The sequence below is a fragment of the Gadus chalcogrammus genome, chromosome 3 (genome assembly GCF_026213295.1).
Source record: "Gadus chalcogrammus isolate NIFS_2021 chromosome 3, NIFS_Gcha_1.0, whole genome shotgun sequence".
Lineage (NCBI taxonomy): Eukaryota > Metazoa > Chordata > Actinopteri > Gadiformes > Gadidae > Gadus > Gadus chalcogrammus.
In genome coordinates this window covers 13465677-13481851 of record NC_079414.1, presented here as the reverse complement: position 1 = coordinate 13481851, position 16175 = coordinate 13465677, and the positions used below count along the sequence as shown (strand labels likewise).

The 16175-nt window shown below is 44.8% G+C and overlaps 2 protein-coding genes across 7 annotated transcripts; both read left to right on the top strand.

Annotated features, from left to right (window-relative positions):
- The first annotated feature begins 86 nt into the window (after positions 1-86).
- slc25a38b (solute carrier family 25 member 38b) lies at positions 87-9027 on the top strand. 5 transcript variants are annotated; one of them, XM_056586102.1, is made up of 10 exons: positions 87-597; positions 929-1041; positions 1785-1886; positions 2832-2956; positions 3791-3875; positions 4165-4344; positions 5411-5579; positions 6636-6799; positions 7196-7343; positions 7526-9027. In XM_056586102.1, exons 3-9 carry the CDS (start codon positions 1836-1838, stop codon positions 7316-7318), a joined length of 897 nt encoding a protein of 298 aa, XP_056442077.1. In that variant the 5' UTR covers positions 87-597; positions 929-1041; positions 1785-1835; the 3' UTR covers positions 7319-7343; positions 7526-9027. The 5 variants fall into 5 exon arrangements, with proteins under 5 accessions (XP_056442077.1, XP_056442080.1, XP_056442076.1 ...); XM_056586105.1 differs by lacking the exon at positions 1785-1886 and having other exon boundaries at positions 87-296; XM_056586101.1 differs by having other exon boundaries at positions 7196-9026.
- Positions 9028-11120: 2093 nt separating this feature from the next.
- Positions 11121-15522, top strand: LOC130379333 (40S ribosomal protein SA-like). Of its 2 annotated transcripts, none has more exons than XM_056586100.1 (8): positions 11121-11209; positions 11855-12026; positions 13390-13508; positions 13962-14207; positions 14660-14788; positions 14911-15079; positions 15191-15226; positions 15330-15522. In XM_056586100.1, exons 2-8 carry the CDS (start codon positions 11894-11896, stop codon positions 15422-15424), a joined length of 927 nt encoding a protein of 308 aa, XP_056442075.1. In that variant the 5' UTR covers positions 11121-11209; positions 11855-11893; the 3' UTR covers positions 15425-15522. The 2 variants fall into 2 exon arrangements, with proteins under 2 accessions (XP_056442075.1, XP_056442074.1); XM_056586099.1 differs by having other exon boundaries at positions 15182-15226.
- The last annotated feature ends 653 nt before the right edge of the window (positions 15523-16175 follow it).

Here is a 16175-nt window from a genome sequence, read left to right as displayed (position 1 = left end):
TTATTCATTCATTTGCACTTCTGTCAAATAATTCTGCCCTTAATATAGCATATTAAACTCCGTTATTGATATTCGTGAAGTATCGCTTTTGGGACCTATATTCAAGCCATCGATATATTTGTTGAGATTCTGTTTTACAAATACCAATCTCGACCATTTCAAGTTCAGGCTGTAGTAGCTCTGTCCAACTCCGTTTTGTTCCAACGGCGCCATCGTCAGGCCGAGGTGCCCAACCACAGCTCATGATTGAGGACCAGTGGCGCGGCAGTGATGAGCCGCCAGTGGTGAAGTTGCTGGTACGCAGGTTCCGTTCTCTATGATGACTATAGATTATGAAAAATGACAGCTTCGTGTTAGGTTTAGAAAGTAATATAGCTATTTAATCATAACACTTGCAGCGTAACCAATTCACCTGTAAAAGGTTCCTAGAGGAACTAACCGATCTAGCTAGCTCTCGCTCCGGACTACACACCGCTACTGACAGCAGCTACCGGCGGCTAATGCTAACTACAGCGACCGCTTTTATTCACATGAGTTTGTGGGACACAAGATGTTATCCTTCAAAGCGAGAGGGGCAACATAACGGGCGTTTGTCGGGTAAGAGGGTCATTTGAGTTGACACTAAAGCATAGCATCGTGGCTAAAGTTCCTGGTATGCTATCAGCGGCTAGTTCATGTAAAAAGATAAGGTTAATAACTATGAAGCTCGGGTGTTTTACTACACAGCACTTTAAACCAGACACTTTTTGTATTTCTGTGTTCAACGTTACTATAATGAACTTGCCGTGTTGTATCTTGCCTATATTCACGCTGTCCTTGTGAAGTTCATCAGTATCAACACAAGGACAGGTTCCCCTCCTCCTAATGTAAGGACGGGGTTTAAGCTACGTAAGCAAGTGCCTTTAACCCAAATGTGTTTGGTTTAAAGGCTGACACCAATCTGCATCTACACGGCTAGACAGAAGAGACGTTCATTATCCGACGTCCTCAAAACCAAAGGACGCCGGGCCCCCATCCACCACAAAAATGGAGTTGGCAATGGTAATTGTGGAGTGGTTGTATATAATTGCATATTTTGTCCTTTGTCGTGATTGTGGTTTATTTTAGTAATATTAAGGTGAAAGGTTTACATATTGGTTTCAGTTCTTGAGGAATGTGGCCTACCAACAAGTATCTGGCTAGTGTATAATCAATGTTTAACCAAAATTGTGTCAATGCTTGCCTAAGGTTAGTTATAGCTCATATAATCCTGACCAATGCCAGTAAAGATCATTACCTCAAATTACCTTGTTTATATTTGAATGGTGCAGTCTGCTGAGATATTTGGTATAATCAGCACCCTAAGATGAAGCTCGATGTAGGCCGTACAACAACAGAAATACAACACGCAGGCTGTTAAGATTATTTAGAAGTTATCTTTAGGAAGAATCCATATGACTGAAACGTAAACGTTCTGCATGACCTACATTTACACCCACACACACACACACACATTATACTCATGAATCACACCACTACACAATAGCAGAAATGTAGCTGTGCTGGATTAGAAAGAAAATGTGCAGCAGTGCATGTGTGTGTGTACACATCACATCAATAGAATCCCCTCGAAAAGGTACGTGAAGTGGATTCATCTGCCGCTTCAGCTCAGCTCAGAGAGAAACAGCAGAGAGCTGGGGACGAAGCATTACTAGTTAGAGAAAGGGGGGGGATTGCGTGAGGTGAGGGAAGCTAGAAGGCAGGAGCAGAGCGATGGAGGTTCACCCTGTCTTATGTTGACACAGTAGCGGCAGCCGCACCAGAGAGAGCGAGGGCTAGAGGGGCAAGAAGGAGAGATGCAAGAAAGTCGGGACTCTGCAACCCGCGACTCAGGCAGCCTGGCAAAGGTATTATATGTGTGTGTGTGCTTGTAAATATTTCTGACGACCTGTGTCTAAGTGGTCATTATGTGTGACAGTGAAACCGTGATGTTGTCTGTGTTAATATTACACACACAATATCCAGGGAAGAGCAGATTTTTAGATGTAAATAGAAATGTGTTAAGACTGCAGCTTTAAACTGCTTCGTAATTTTCTTCTGTTCAATGCTTTTCTCTTCATTTGTTCACCTATTATGTATTTCTCTTGTGATGTGCTGTATTTATCTTTCCAAACATGTTAAAGAGGAGCTATGTTTGTGGTCTTGTCTGTCTGACTTCCATCCATGTCTGTGTCTGGTGGCCTTTTGCTTTGTTTTCTCCATGAGGCATGCAACCAAGGATGAGTCAATGTGTCTGCGTAACTGTGTGGGTGTGTGTAGATTGTCTCCGCACATCTGCATCAACTCCAGTTGGTTCTGTGGGGGGTTTGCTCTCTGTTCTGTAAACGCCTGCCATGTTATGGTGGACAAAGGACCACAGAGGAAACATGTTTTTACCACTTAGCAGAAAGATAAAGGATATTATGTAATCCCTTTAACAGTTGCATAATCAAGGGTTTGCCGGTAAAATATATACTTGACATGTTCTGTTTAGATTAATGTATGATACGGATGCAAGAATAATTCTAAATCCTCATCGTGATTTGTTTCTTTCAGCCCTAATCTCAGCTGGCTAACTAGTTTATCTGCAACGTACCTCCCTGTCAGTCTCCTCTGTATGTCTGTATTGATATTATGTCTAGTGACCAGTAGACATTATATTCAAAAATAATGTTTATTATAATGAATATATTCTCTTCCTCAGAAAAACGTCCACATCAAGGTTATTCATCCAGCTGATAATCAATATCTGGTTATACATTGTCAACCTATTATTTTTTATTTAAAATGTTCTCTCTCTTTGTGTCTCTCAGGCTCACCCGGCGCTGAAAGCCTTCATGTGTGGCTCTCTGAGTGGCACCTGCTCAACACTGCTCTTCCAGCCCCTGGATCTGGTGAAGACCCGTCTGCAGACGCTGCAGGGAAATGTCAAGCCAGGGTGGGTTCATGTGGCCAAGGACGAGACTAAGACACATTCCTGCTTACACCGCTAAATCTCGATAAACAGATATCTGCCTATGAATGCAGAATATGTAGGCACCGGTTTGGTATCGGAGGTACTTTGTTTTCCATTGGTTGTTAGAGTTTAATTGACCAATCTTGTTTAAGCGGTTATCAGTTGCATGCAGGTAAACTATCTGTGTGGAGGGCGAAATTCTTGGAACACATCGGCTATCATCTGATGACGATTTAGCTTTGTATTCAGCTGATACACATTTTGGCATGCATATATTGCGACACACTCTTTTATATACATACAACCACATGCTGTGTAAATACAAAATTCCCTGAATTCAGTCACTCCTGTTGTATACCCTCTGTGTTGCTAACCAAATCGTACAGGCAGTGCTATTCTCTTTCTTGGCCGATATAGGCCAATTAGACTCATCGGCGCTGTGTAATTATGCTGGCTAGCTTCTAAGCTGCAATTCCCGCCAGCACAAGAAGGGAATTGTTACCAGCAATAGGAAGCACACATCCTCTGTGTGTGTGTGTGTGTGTGTGTGTGTGTGTGTGTGTGTGTGTGTGTGTGTGTGTGTGTGTGTGTGTGTGTGTGTGTGTGTGTGTGTGTGTGTGTGTGTGTGTGTGTGTGTGTGTGTGTGTGTGTGTGTGTGTGTCTTTTAGTAGAATGACAAAATATCTTCTGAAAACAATGATGATCAACATATAAGGTTGAGATACTGTGATGTGATCATATGTGCTTGTAGGGGTCATGCTGTGTGCATGAATGTGTCTCTGCACTTGTCTAATGTATTGTATGTTCCTCCAACAGGACTTCCAAGGTGGGGATGTTCAGCGTGTTTCTTCACGTCATCAGGACAGAAAACGTCTTTGGCCTGTGGAAAGGAGTCTCACCAGTGAGTAGCTGGCCATGTGTGTTTTTGGTAACTCAAGTTAAAGCTGCTCTAGGTATGATTTCACGATAACGGTTGTAAAGAAAGAGAGAGCAATATTTTGAAAAGTAAACAACCAGAAAAATGCACCTTTGCATTCATGCACCTCTGATTGACAGGCAAGTTCAATTCCCTGAACCTATAATAAGGAATATGTAACTCCTTCAATATAAATGTTACGCTCAATTATGTTTTTTTCTTCTCCTCCCTCTATGTCCTCCTCTTCTTCCTCCTCCTCCTTCCATATGGCTAGTCCTTTGTCCGCTGTGTCCCCGGGGTAGGCATCTACTTCAGCACCTTCTACTCCCTGAAGCAGCACTTCTTTCAGGACCAGGCCCCCAACGCGGGCCAGGCTGTCCTGCTGGGGGCCGGGGCCCGCACCGTGGCCGGGGTCAGCATGCTGCCCGTCACTGTCATCAAGACGCGCTTTGAGGTCAGCCAACAGAACAAAACATTACAGTTCACATTACTGTTCACATGAGCCTAGCCCACAAGACAAAACATTACTTTTTACATTACTGTACACATTACTGTTCACCTGAGGTCAGCACACAGGTCTAAACATTACTGTTCACATGAGGTCAGCCCACAGGACTATACATAGAGCTGTCAGTTAAAAGCGTTATTAACGGCGTTAACGCAAACCAATTTTAACGGCGCAAACCAATTTTAACGGCGCAAACCAATTTTTTTTCTTTGGCTCAAAACAAAGAAGCAGTAGCCTGACTGCTATGTTCAAATGACATTTGTTCAAAGCAGTCGTTTAATTGCACTATAGGCTCTTTTTTTGTATCGTCCTGTTTTGATCAGTATATGCCAATGTTGTTATCAATAAAAAATCATTTGCACAAGGCAAGCCGATGCACTTCACCATGTTGATAAGAGAATTAAAATGAGAAGAATTATGGGACAAAAAAATCAAGGGATATTTAGCATAGAAAAATAATTTGCGATTAATCGTGAGTTAACTATGACATTAATGCGATTAATCACGATTAAATATTTTAATCGCTTGACAGCTCTTACTGTTCATATGAGGTCAGCCCACAGGACTATACATTACTTTTGACCATAACTGTACACATTTCTGTTCACCTGAGGTCAGCACACAGGTCTAAACATTACTGTTCACATGAGGTCAGCCCACAGGACTACACATCACTGTCACATTACTGTACACATTACTGTTCACATTACTGTACACATTACTGTTCACATGCGGTCAGCCCACAGGACTACACATCACTGTCACATTACTGTCCGTACACTGCACATATTTCCTTCATTTCTCCAACAATGATGGCAGAACCGGGGTACGTCGTAGCTCATCAATACTTTCTCTGCCATGTTTTGCGTCCTCGCACCTGTGGTTGACCCGCTAGACGGGATCCCTGAACCTAACGGGGCTCATATTACAAAGTACGTCACACGGTAAGCAGGTTTCATATCATATCTTGCTTCTTGTTTCTGACCAACCCATTGTTTGTGTTGTGCTCCAGAGTGGCCGATACAACTACGTGAGCATGGCCGGGGCTGTGAGGAGCATGTACCAGACCGAGGGCCTCAGGGCTCTGTTCTCCGGGCTGACTGCCACCTTGCTCAGAGACGCGCCCTTCTCCGGCATCTACGTCATGTTCTACAGCCAGGCCAAGAGAGCCCTGCCTCCCGGTGAGTACCCCAACGCTACGCCCACACGGCAGACCAGTGGGGGGGCGACGTCGGCCACACCCACACATGGAGCACGTTTCTCAGTAGCCCTTGCTCGTTGGCCGAGTTGTGAGAACACTAGCCTGGGTAGCCCCGCCCTTTCTTCCGGCGAATTGAGTTCGCCCTCCACAAGGGTCTGGAGAAGAGCAACACATTTCTTTCTGCTTCCGATACGTTTTTGCGGGAGCCAAACACAGAGCTGGCTTTTCCCCTTGGCGCGCTATTTGCTGGTTTAACACAATGACGACAGGGAAGCGACGGCAAGCAGCCAATCGCGTACAGAGTCAGTTGAACTAGGCCCGTTGATCACACCTCTTGAGCTGAAGTAAATGACAGCAGCTTCCCCAGACCAACGTGCAATCTACAATTGGCTTGGGCTGGTAATAGCCAGGATATGAGAACACAGGATGTGTCGCAAGTCCTGGAACTTTAAGAAACCGGTAAGGAATGCAGACATGGATCAGCTTCATATGTTTGCTGACTTTTTAACTAGAAGTAGGTGGAAGTGAATTCCATGTTATCCTCTGTCAACGCTTGGCAGAAACGTCGGCCACATATTTTATAATATAATATTTAAACTATTCATTGTACAATATAATGTAGGTCGAGACAACCTAATGTTTTCCTCCATTGTAAGCCTAAAATGTTGTGAAAGGAATGGATAAGGGAGACAAGGTGAAAGGATGAGGGAAACTGGGTGAAATGTTTGCCACCAATACGTGGCAAACCAAGTCATGCTTGAATACCATGCACATAACAAAAGATATGAAGGTGGTTGATGTTGAACCCATGTATGGGCTTTGTTTGATAACAACCTTGGCTTGGAGTTCATGGGGAGGAATCACAGAGCGGGACAATAAAGAGTGTGTGCCTAAGCTAGAGAAGCAGTTCTGCAGACCTGCTCTGCTTTAGTATTACTTCTTAAAGTTCTAGATAAAGGTCTTAAACTTCATTCTGGGGTTTCCTGATCTCTCTCTCTCCTTTAAGCGTTTTAAGTGATGTCTTTTCCCCAACTAGACGGGAACGGCACAGCGTATGTCCCGCTGGTGCACTTTGGCTGTGGGGTGGTGGCCGGCGTGCTGGCCTCCCTGGTCACCCAGCCTGCCGACGTGGTGAAGACCCACATCCAAGTCAGCGCCTCGCACTACAGCACGTCACAGGCTATCCATTACATCTACAACGTAGGTCCCTCTTCTGTTCTCACTTTTACTCACATATCACCCGCAATTGCTAATAGCATTATTTAGCATTAGTATATAAGAAACATCATGAAATCTCCATATCTATTGGATTAGACATTGCTTGTTTTTATATTGTATGTATTTACGTCGACTTGTTCCTCAAGGTAGAATGAACAGCCATGTAGTATTTCAGAATGACAATTTTAAGTATTTTTGTCCGCATTTAGGAAAAACATTTGTCACTGAATTTATATCACCAGAATCCTTTTTTTTTTTTCATAAGTAGGGAGAACAGCGTTTATGCCTGTACTCTGCGGTCGGCCATTTTGTATGGAGCTGAGTAGTTGTAGTGTCGATCATGCCAAGTGACCATCATTCCCTCCCTCCCCACCTCAGGAGAACGGCCTACGGGGGTTCTTCAGAGGGGCTGTGCCCAGGTCTCTGCGACGCACGCTTATGGCCGCCATGGCTTGGACCGTCTATGAGCAGCTGATGGCGAGGATGGGCCTCAAGTCCTGAAGCGGGGCATTCCGCTTGGTCGCCGGTGAGCTGGCTGGCGCGAAGGATTGGCGTGAGGAGAGAGTGCAGGGGGCACGGGGCTGTGTGCGTGTTTCATTGTATCGTCTCAATATTTGGAAAGGAAAGCCTCAACCTTGTGAGCTTGTGATCCGACACCTGATGTTGTCTTACGTCTGACGATGTCTACGTGTGAAACTCCCTGTCCAGATGCTGAGCAGCATCGAGGACCCCTGAAGTAATGTATAACCCAACCAACCCTGTGACAACATGAAATGGTGTGCACTCGTTTTGGAGACCAATTCACCCTCCGCAAACTGGTGTACTTCGTACCAAAAATGACCCAGAAGACCTTGTTTTTAATTTTTAGATTATCGTTTTTGGATTGAGAACAATCCTTGCTGTCGCCATATTTATAAAGTGCTTTTACTTGATGCATTTCTTGACTGCATATATTTATTTATTAACTGGTGGAGAGTTTGATGTTTTCGTGCTCAGACAATCGCCCAAAGAGCTGGACTGCTGTGCATTGTGTGTTATAATGAAAGGTTGTACTAGTTAACATAATTCAACTTAATGCTATGCTATGCTAACCTCTATAGGCTTCCTATCACTCCAAATTATAGTCACACTAAATACCTGTTAGGGTTGTTTAAAAGTAGAGTTTGCTTTGGGTTTTGCAATGGCACATGAATAGAGTTTGAATGACGTTCATGAAAGCACTTTGATTTCACAGTTTAATGTGAACAGGTGGTGGCAGAATAAAACGGATTGCTTATAAAAGGAAAATGTATACAATTATGGAATCCAGTATTCAGACTAGGAATTGTGTGGTACACTGGAAACACTGTTTGAACGAAGCACTGACGTGAGGATGGTACTAAGTATGATTAGCCCATCTGTTTTATTCCTGGATTCCTGAATGGTTTCTCCAAGATTTGTAAAAAAAATACTAAGGTAAATAGAGTAATAATTATATGATGTGAGCTATATAATGTTACTTTATGGAAGTCTATACTTAGTAAAGACATCAGCACATTTATCAGGGAGTCTATTGGAATAGAAATTCTGATCGGATTAAAACATTTGGAGTGAATAGTTCATCAAGAAGACCCTTGATGAACTAAGGGTTAAAACAAATGTATAGGGTTACAGTACATTTAGCTGACCCTCAAAACTGATTTGATTGGTCAACTCTAATTAAGTACAAGCAAAAACCTTAACATACTCCTAACCAAATAAGTTGGATGGGGTTTGCATTGTTAAAGTATGTGTAGTCTTTCTGTACATTTGTGATGTTTACCCATCTTTACACGTAACTCCTGTTATCTGACCTGTGCCAAAATAAATTGCAACCAACTCATTGCCAGTATTTCAGAATTATGTCCTGTGAGTCTTAGAGCCTTCTCCATGTTGATGTTCTGTTTTGAAGATTATGTGTATGGTCATTGTACCTGTGGGCATTTGGTCTGTATTTGACTGTTCAGATGGATCCTGTGCCTGTTTATTTGCAAAGTATATAAAAGTCTACCTTTTGTAATGAAGTGACAAAGTGTTGGTTTTCATTTATACTTTTCTAATTTTAGCTCATGGGCCACATACAGTCCAATCTAAAATGGGCAGAGCCAGTAAAACCATTGCACAACAACTTCCTTTTTCCATTTATTTTACTGTAAAGAAGTACAAGTCCAATCGAAAACATTCACAATTAATGACCAATTCATAACAAAACAGGCTGAAATGTCTTCAGAAAAGTAAGTTGATTTAAACTGTCTGTTTACCTCTTTCAGGCAGTCAACTGCCGGTACTCACTGTCATCACAATGCACAGTTCACAGTGGATCTATTTGGAACTAGACAACAATATAGCTTTTTACTTCTTTATGATTCAAACATGATTGCAAACCATTTACAATTCAAACGTTTTGGCAGTGCCTGAATAAAAGGTAAAAGCTTATACAGATTATTTTAAACTGAAGCTGTTGGCTGGCAATATTTTTGCACATTGTTCAATTTATTTAAATATGACCACAACAAGTATTCATTGGTTTCCTAGAGGATTGTATTCTGGTCAGGATGGAAACGCCTCTGAAGTAGGATTGTACATGAAGAAGGCTACCCACTGTTTACCCTGCTCCTGAAACCTGGCACCTCTTAGCCTTGTGGATTCCAGCTCGGCGTTCAACACTATACTTCCGGACAGACTGGTGTTCAAACGGACCAACCTGGGACCACCACTCAACACCTGCACCTGGATTAAGGACTTCCTGTTTGACCGCCCCCAGAGGGTGCGGGTAGGCTCCCACACCTCCACAGCCCTCAGACTCAGCACCGGGTCCCCTCAAGGCTGCGTGCTGAGACCCCTGCCCTACTCCCTCTATACACGCGACTTCATCCCCGTCCATCCCAGCAATGACATCACAAAGTGTGCGGACGAGACCACCGTGGCAGGCCGCATCTTGGGGGGGAAACGAGACCGCATACCGGGACGAGGTGGAGCAGCTGAGCAAGAAGTGCAAGGCTAATAACCTGCTGCTGAAGCAGCTCAAAACCCGAGAGGTCATCGTCTTCAGGAGGTAGAAGACTGTGATCCAGCCCCTGCTCATCGGCGGTGGCTGCGTGGAGAGGGTCACAGCCTTCTGCTTCCTGGGGGTGCATATCCAGAAGGACCAACACCACAGCCATCATCAAGAAGGCACAGCAGCGACTATTTCCTGAGAGTCCTCAGGAACTACCACCTTATGGAGGAGTTGCTTTTGACCTTCTACCGCTGTTCAGTGGAGAGCATCATCACCTACTGTATCTGCGTGTGGTTCTCCAGTTGCACAGCTGCAGAGAAGAAGGCACTACAGCGGGTCGTTAATTCGGCCCAGAAGATCATCGGCTGCCCTCTCGCCTCTCTGGAGGAACTGTACAACACGCGCTGCCTCAAGAAGGCAAGATCTCCACGGATCCAATCCGCCCGGGTAACAAACACCTTGTGCTGCTGCACTCAGGGAAGCGTTTCAGGACTATGGCTGCACGGACAAACAGACTAAAATTTGGCTTCTACCCCAGGGGCCATACAGGCGTTGAACGTTGCCAACACCTGACCTCTCGTACTATAACGCACTCGCACATAACGTGGCAGCTACTAGGGAACTGTGCAATTCCCTACTGTGAACCATCTATCTACCTGCCTCACTCACTTTCTAAGGACTCACTTGTGCAATATTGGGTTATCATGTTTACAAGTCATTCAACTGCACTTTAACTCAGTTTTAGTTATATTTATATTAGATGTGTATTTAACTATTTGTTTTTGTTTTTTATCAAACTATGTTCCTTGTCCTCTCTTTTTTAAGCACCAAGGGGGAGCTCTCCCAAACTTCACTCTACCTGTATGTACCTGTACTTTCTTTCAAATAAAGATCATTCATTCATTCATTCATTCACAAGTGCATCAATATTAGGTGTCAAATCCTGAGCAATTGCCAATTTTAGAATGTCATTGAAGTGCTTGCTTGTTTTATTGTGTCTTTATTCATGCTCATTAGAGAAAAAGCTTGTTCACAGGTTTAAGTGCTCCCAAACATGCACAAAACGTTTGCAGCCAGTGCTGTCAATTTGGGGTACCCTGGTAAGAGATGCTGATAAAATGTTTCCAAGCCCACCCAGGCCAATTTGTTCTTCAAATGTGAATAAAATTGCAAGTAAATTACTTCAAGTTGGATGTCACTGGGCAGCTCAAGAACCTGGACTGTTTTCCTCGACTGTCTCTATGGCTCTGGGGATCCTCCACTGTATCCGGCAGAGCCCCCCCCCCCCCCCACCCTCATCAATATCAATGACGTGGTTTCCGCATCCGGTCTCTTTTTACCTTGCGGTACAGAACTCCATACGGCGTTGTCTCGTGGTGAGCTCCAAATTTATGAAATTCTAACTTAAAATTGCCGTCAGGACTCTCTAAATGTACATTTAGATAGATTATATGTATATCGTTACAATGATAATAATGTCCACTTTGCCTTAAAGCGAGTCACTCTGATATCGAGGCACACGCCGTAGGCTTGGCAATGCGGCGTAAATATCCTTATGGCGTCGGGCTAATACAACCTCTCGGTTGACAATTTAATCATATGGCCAGGTATAGCTTATTTTTTACCAACAAATTACAGCCGATATACCATTGGTAATCTCTTAAAATGGTAAAGGGTAAATGCACACAATTAAAGCCTTGCACTGCTTCATCAGTGTTTGGGTGTCGGAAGTGTGCGACAGAAACCAGGCTGGGTTTCGCTGACAACCACGAGGGCTGCGTCCCGCTGAATGGTCGTTTGATAGTGACCCGAGCCACATCTCAACCATCCCATTAATAATAACGTATCCTGGTACAAATTATACTTTGTTATCCCGAATCATTGGAAGGGCGATCGCAAGCTTTCGGTTGTCAACGTTCTTTTTATTTCATAGCGTCCTTTTTAAAAAAACAAATTGCAGCGGATGCACCATCAAGAAATCTTTCTGATCAGCTTTTTGTCTTTCCTATTTTTCCTTGTAGTTTTCCCGTTAAACTCGTAACGCAGGGAAAGCCGTCACGATGTCCGGAGGTCTGGATGTCCTTCAAATGAAGGAGGAAGATGTGCTCAAGTTCCTGGCTGCAGGAACACATCTGGGAGGAACGAACATGGACTTCCAGATGGAGCACTATGTGTACAAGAGAAAAAGCGATGGTTAGTAGGCTACATATAATTTTTACATTTTAATTTTGGGCATTTAGGAGACGCTTTAATCCAAAGTGCGGCAGTAGCTCAGGAGGTAGAGCGGGTTGGCTGGTAACCTGAAGGTTGTCGTCAGGACTCTCTAAATGAACATTTAGATAGATAATATGTATATCGTTACAATGATAATAATCATCCTAGATAATAATCATGTGGCTCCTCCTAGTTGAGTGTCGAGGTGTCCTTGAGCAAGGCACCTAACCCTGACTGTTAGCTCCCGACGAGCTGGCTGTCGCCTTGCATTGTTGACTCCGCCGTCGGTGTGTGAATGTGTGCGTGAATGGTGAATGTGAGGCAACATTGTAAAGCGCTTTGAGTGGCCAATGTTTAGAGAAGCGCTATATAAATGCAGAAAAAAAAAAAAAAAAAAAAGTGACTTACAATAAGTACAGTTATCATAAGTGGAACAATATATCGGTGTTGTACAGAAAGTGTTCATAGAACCATGTGCAAGTACTAACAATCGCTAGATTAACCCGTTCCACTTATACAGCAGTGATATTGCAGATGCTACACAATTAAGTATTATGAATAACATACAGTACATTAAGTTTGTACATTAAGTGCCATGGCGTACAACATACAATAGAGGGAGGCTTGGAATGGTTGGCTATGCAGAGTCTAGATGAACTCTGAACAGGTGAGTTGAGTATTTTGTGGAAGCTGGTGAACGACTAATGGTCCTAATTGGCCTATTTTTCCATTTATTTATAACCGACTATCAATGGTCCTAATTGGCCTATTTTTCCAATTATTTATAGCCGCACACAATTAAAGCCTTGCACTGCTTCATCAGTGTTTGGGTGTCGGAAGTGTGCCACAGAAACCAGGCCGGGTTTCGCTGACAACCACGAGGGCAGCGCCCGCTGAATGGTCGTTTGATAGTGACCCGAGCCACACGTCTTCCATTGCCTAAAGAGGAAATTCCTGGGATATAATGTATATAATTTTTTGCCTCTGACTTTAAGGGATGATTATGGTCCCACGTTCACGCAACGCAAGGGGGTTACGGACCCGTTACGTCCTTGCGTCCATCGCAAGGGCCTGACGTGCGCCTCCCAAAAATTCTTAACTTCCGTCGAGGAGTCGCAGCAGCATGGGCTGTGATTGGTACTCTCACAAAAACCCGACGCAGAACTAAAACAGGTTGATGACTGCGTCGAAGCGGCTGCGTTGTCCTTACTCTGCGTTATCAGCCCTTTATCGCTGGGCCCGAGTTATGCATCTTGTTTGACGGATAAATGAACATGTTTACCTCTTGATCAGTACCAAACTTTGAATGCTGGACCCTTTTTAATGTTATTTTGACCTACAGGAGTGTACATCATCAACCTGAGGCGTACCTGGGAGAAACTTCTGCTGGCCGCTCGGGCCATCGTGGCCATTGAGAACCCAGCTGACATCTGCGTCATCTCCTCCCGGAACACGGGGCAGGTGGGCTAACTGAGACCACAGCCGGACACCTGCTGATGGAAGAACCTCTCACAAGCCCTGTAGGTGTAGGTTCATTGCACGATTGGGCTTATCCGATGTTCTGTAAAGGGGCTCCAGCCAAGCCGTCCGCTGTTCATGGCGGACTTAAAACCAAGCCTTAATTTGATCCTGCTTGCCGTCTTATTTTTTCAATTATTTATCACCGCACACAATTAAAGCCCGGCACTGATCAATCAGTGTTTGGGTGTCGGAAGTGTGCCACAGAAACCAGGCCGGGTTTCGCTGACAACCACGAGGGCTGCGCCCGCTGAATGGTCGTTTGATAGTGACCCGAGCCACACCTCTTCATTGCCTCAGCAGAAAATTCCTGGGATGCGCTGTTTCTATATCAGAAAGAATATGATAGAATGTTTATTGCCCTGGTCTTATATTCTCCTAACCTTTTCCCTGCAGAGAGCTGTGCTGAAGTTTGCTTCAGCTACCGGTGCAACGACATTCCACGGCCGCTTCACCCCCGGTACCTTCACCAATCAGATCCAGGCGGCCTTCAGAGAGCCCCGCCTCCTGATCGTGACGGATCCCCGGGCCGACCACCAGCCTCTAACTGAGGCCTCCTACGTCAACATCCCGACCATTGCCCTGTGCAATACTGACTCTCCACTGCGCTATGTGGACATCGCTATACCATGCAATAACAAGGTGGGTTTTGGGCTCCAGTGACGATTCTGAATAAAAGCAGGCCAATTAATTTTCAGTTTACACGTGCATGCAAAGCGACCTGAAAGACGGTTCAATTCAAATACTTGGTAGTATTTGAGTTCAGACTGCTTCAGACCATTTATAATCTCTGCTGTTAAAATTGAAGGGTCACCGCACACAATTAAAGCCTTGCACTGCTTCATCAGTGTCTGGGTGTCGGAAGTGTGCCACAGAAACCAGGCCGGGTTTCGCTGACAACCACGAGGGCTGCGCCCGCTGAATGGTCGTTTGATAGTGACCCGAGCCACACCTCACCCATCCCATCTTATGATGACGCGTCTGGGCTAGTGCAGTCTCCATGAATGTTCTTTAAGACTATCTTGGTCTAGGAGGGCCCTGTGTTTCGTTCTATAGAGTTGCTGTACCCCTGTTGATCCTAATGATCGTTACAGGGTCACCACTCGGTGGGTCTGATGTGGTGGATGCTGACCCGGGAGGTGCTCCGGATGAGGGGAACCATCTCCAGGGAGCACACCTGGGACGTCATGCCGGACCTCTACTTCTACCGTGACCCAGAGGAGGTGAGGCTTGCTAGGGTCATACTGTTGCAGTTTCGTCCAGATGTCTAGTGCTTAAAGCCGCTCTGGGGGGGGGGGTTTCCCTTGGGTCATGCGTTTCCTGAGCCGTGCCGTTGTCCCCACAGATTGAGAAGGAGGAGCAGGCCGCTGCGGAGAAGGCCGTGGGGAAGGAGGAGTTCCAGGGCGAGTGGAGCGCCCCAGCAGTGGACCAGGTCCAGCCCGAAGCGGCGGACTGGTCCGAGGGGGTCCAGGTGCCTTCTGTGCCCATCCAGCAGTTCCCCGGGGTGGTGGAAGGTGAGCCTCACTGACGGTGCATGTCCTTTGACCCGGTTTGCCAAACTCTCAATTTCATGGTGGATATGTCCAGTGAATTGACTACATATTATTTTTTTATTGATCCCCTAGCTGCCCCTGCGAAGCTCGCTGCAGAAGGTTTTACCGGTGAGTCATTAATGTAGAGGTTGAGCTAGGACTCCATTTTGCGTTCAGAACATCAGTGTCTATCCTATGGCATGACCTAATTCTCCACTCGTCTCTCCAACAGAGGACTGGAGCAACCAGGCTCCCACTGAGGACTGGTCTGCTGCTCCCACTGCCCAGGCTTCCGACTGGGGCGGCGCCGCCTCGGAGTGGTCTTAACTCTCTTCAATAAAGGCTTGCTTGTGCTTACACTGTAAAGGAATCTGTGCAATAAACATTTTAGACTCCGACACTTCTCGTCTTTTATCAGTATGCTGACCCTCCGCTTTAATAATAGAAAGCTTGAGTAGTATTCCAATGCTGGGGAAGGGCCTATAAAGGTCTTCTGTTACAGTAAGTAGAGGGACAGATTTGTTGCAGGGGTCAGGGTAATTACAGGTAATACTCAGACAATTAAAATATCGTGCAAAAGTTCATTTATTTCAGTAATTCAACTTAAAAGGTCATACTTATACATCATGTAGACTCATTACATGCAAAATGAGATATTCCAAGCCTTTATTTGTTATAATTTTGGATATTATGGCTTGCAGCTTATGAAAATTCAGAATTGGAATATTACATGAAATCAAAAGGATTTTAAATAAAGAAATGTTGGCCCTATAAAAGAATAATCATGCACTTAGTACTTGGTTTTGGCCCCTTTTGCATGAATTACGCGGTGTGGCATGGATGCTATAAGCCTGTGGCACTGCTGAGGTGTTATGGATGACCAGGATGCATCAATAGCGGCCTACAGCTTTTTGGCATTGTTCGGTCTCATGTCTTTCATCTTTCTCTAGGGAATGCCCCATAGATTCTCTATGGGGTTCAGGTTCGGCGAGTTCGCTGGCCAATCAAGGACAGTAATGGTCATTGAACCAGGTTTTTATAGTTTTGGTAGTGTGGGCAGGTGAAGTCAGCATCCCCA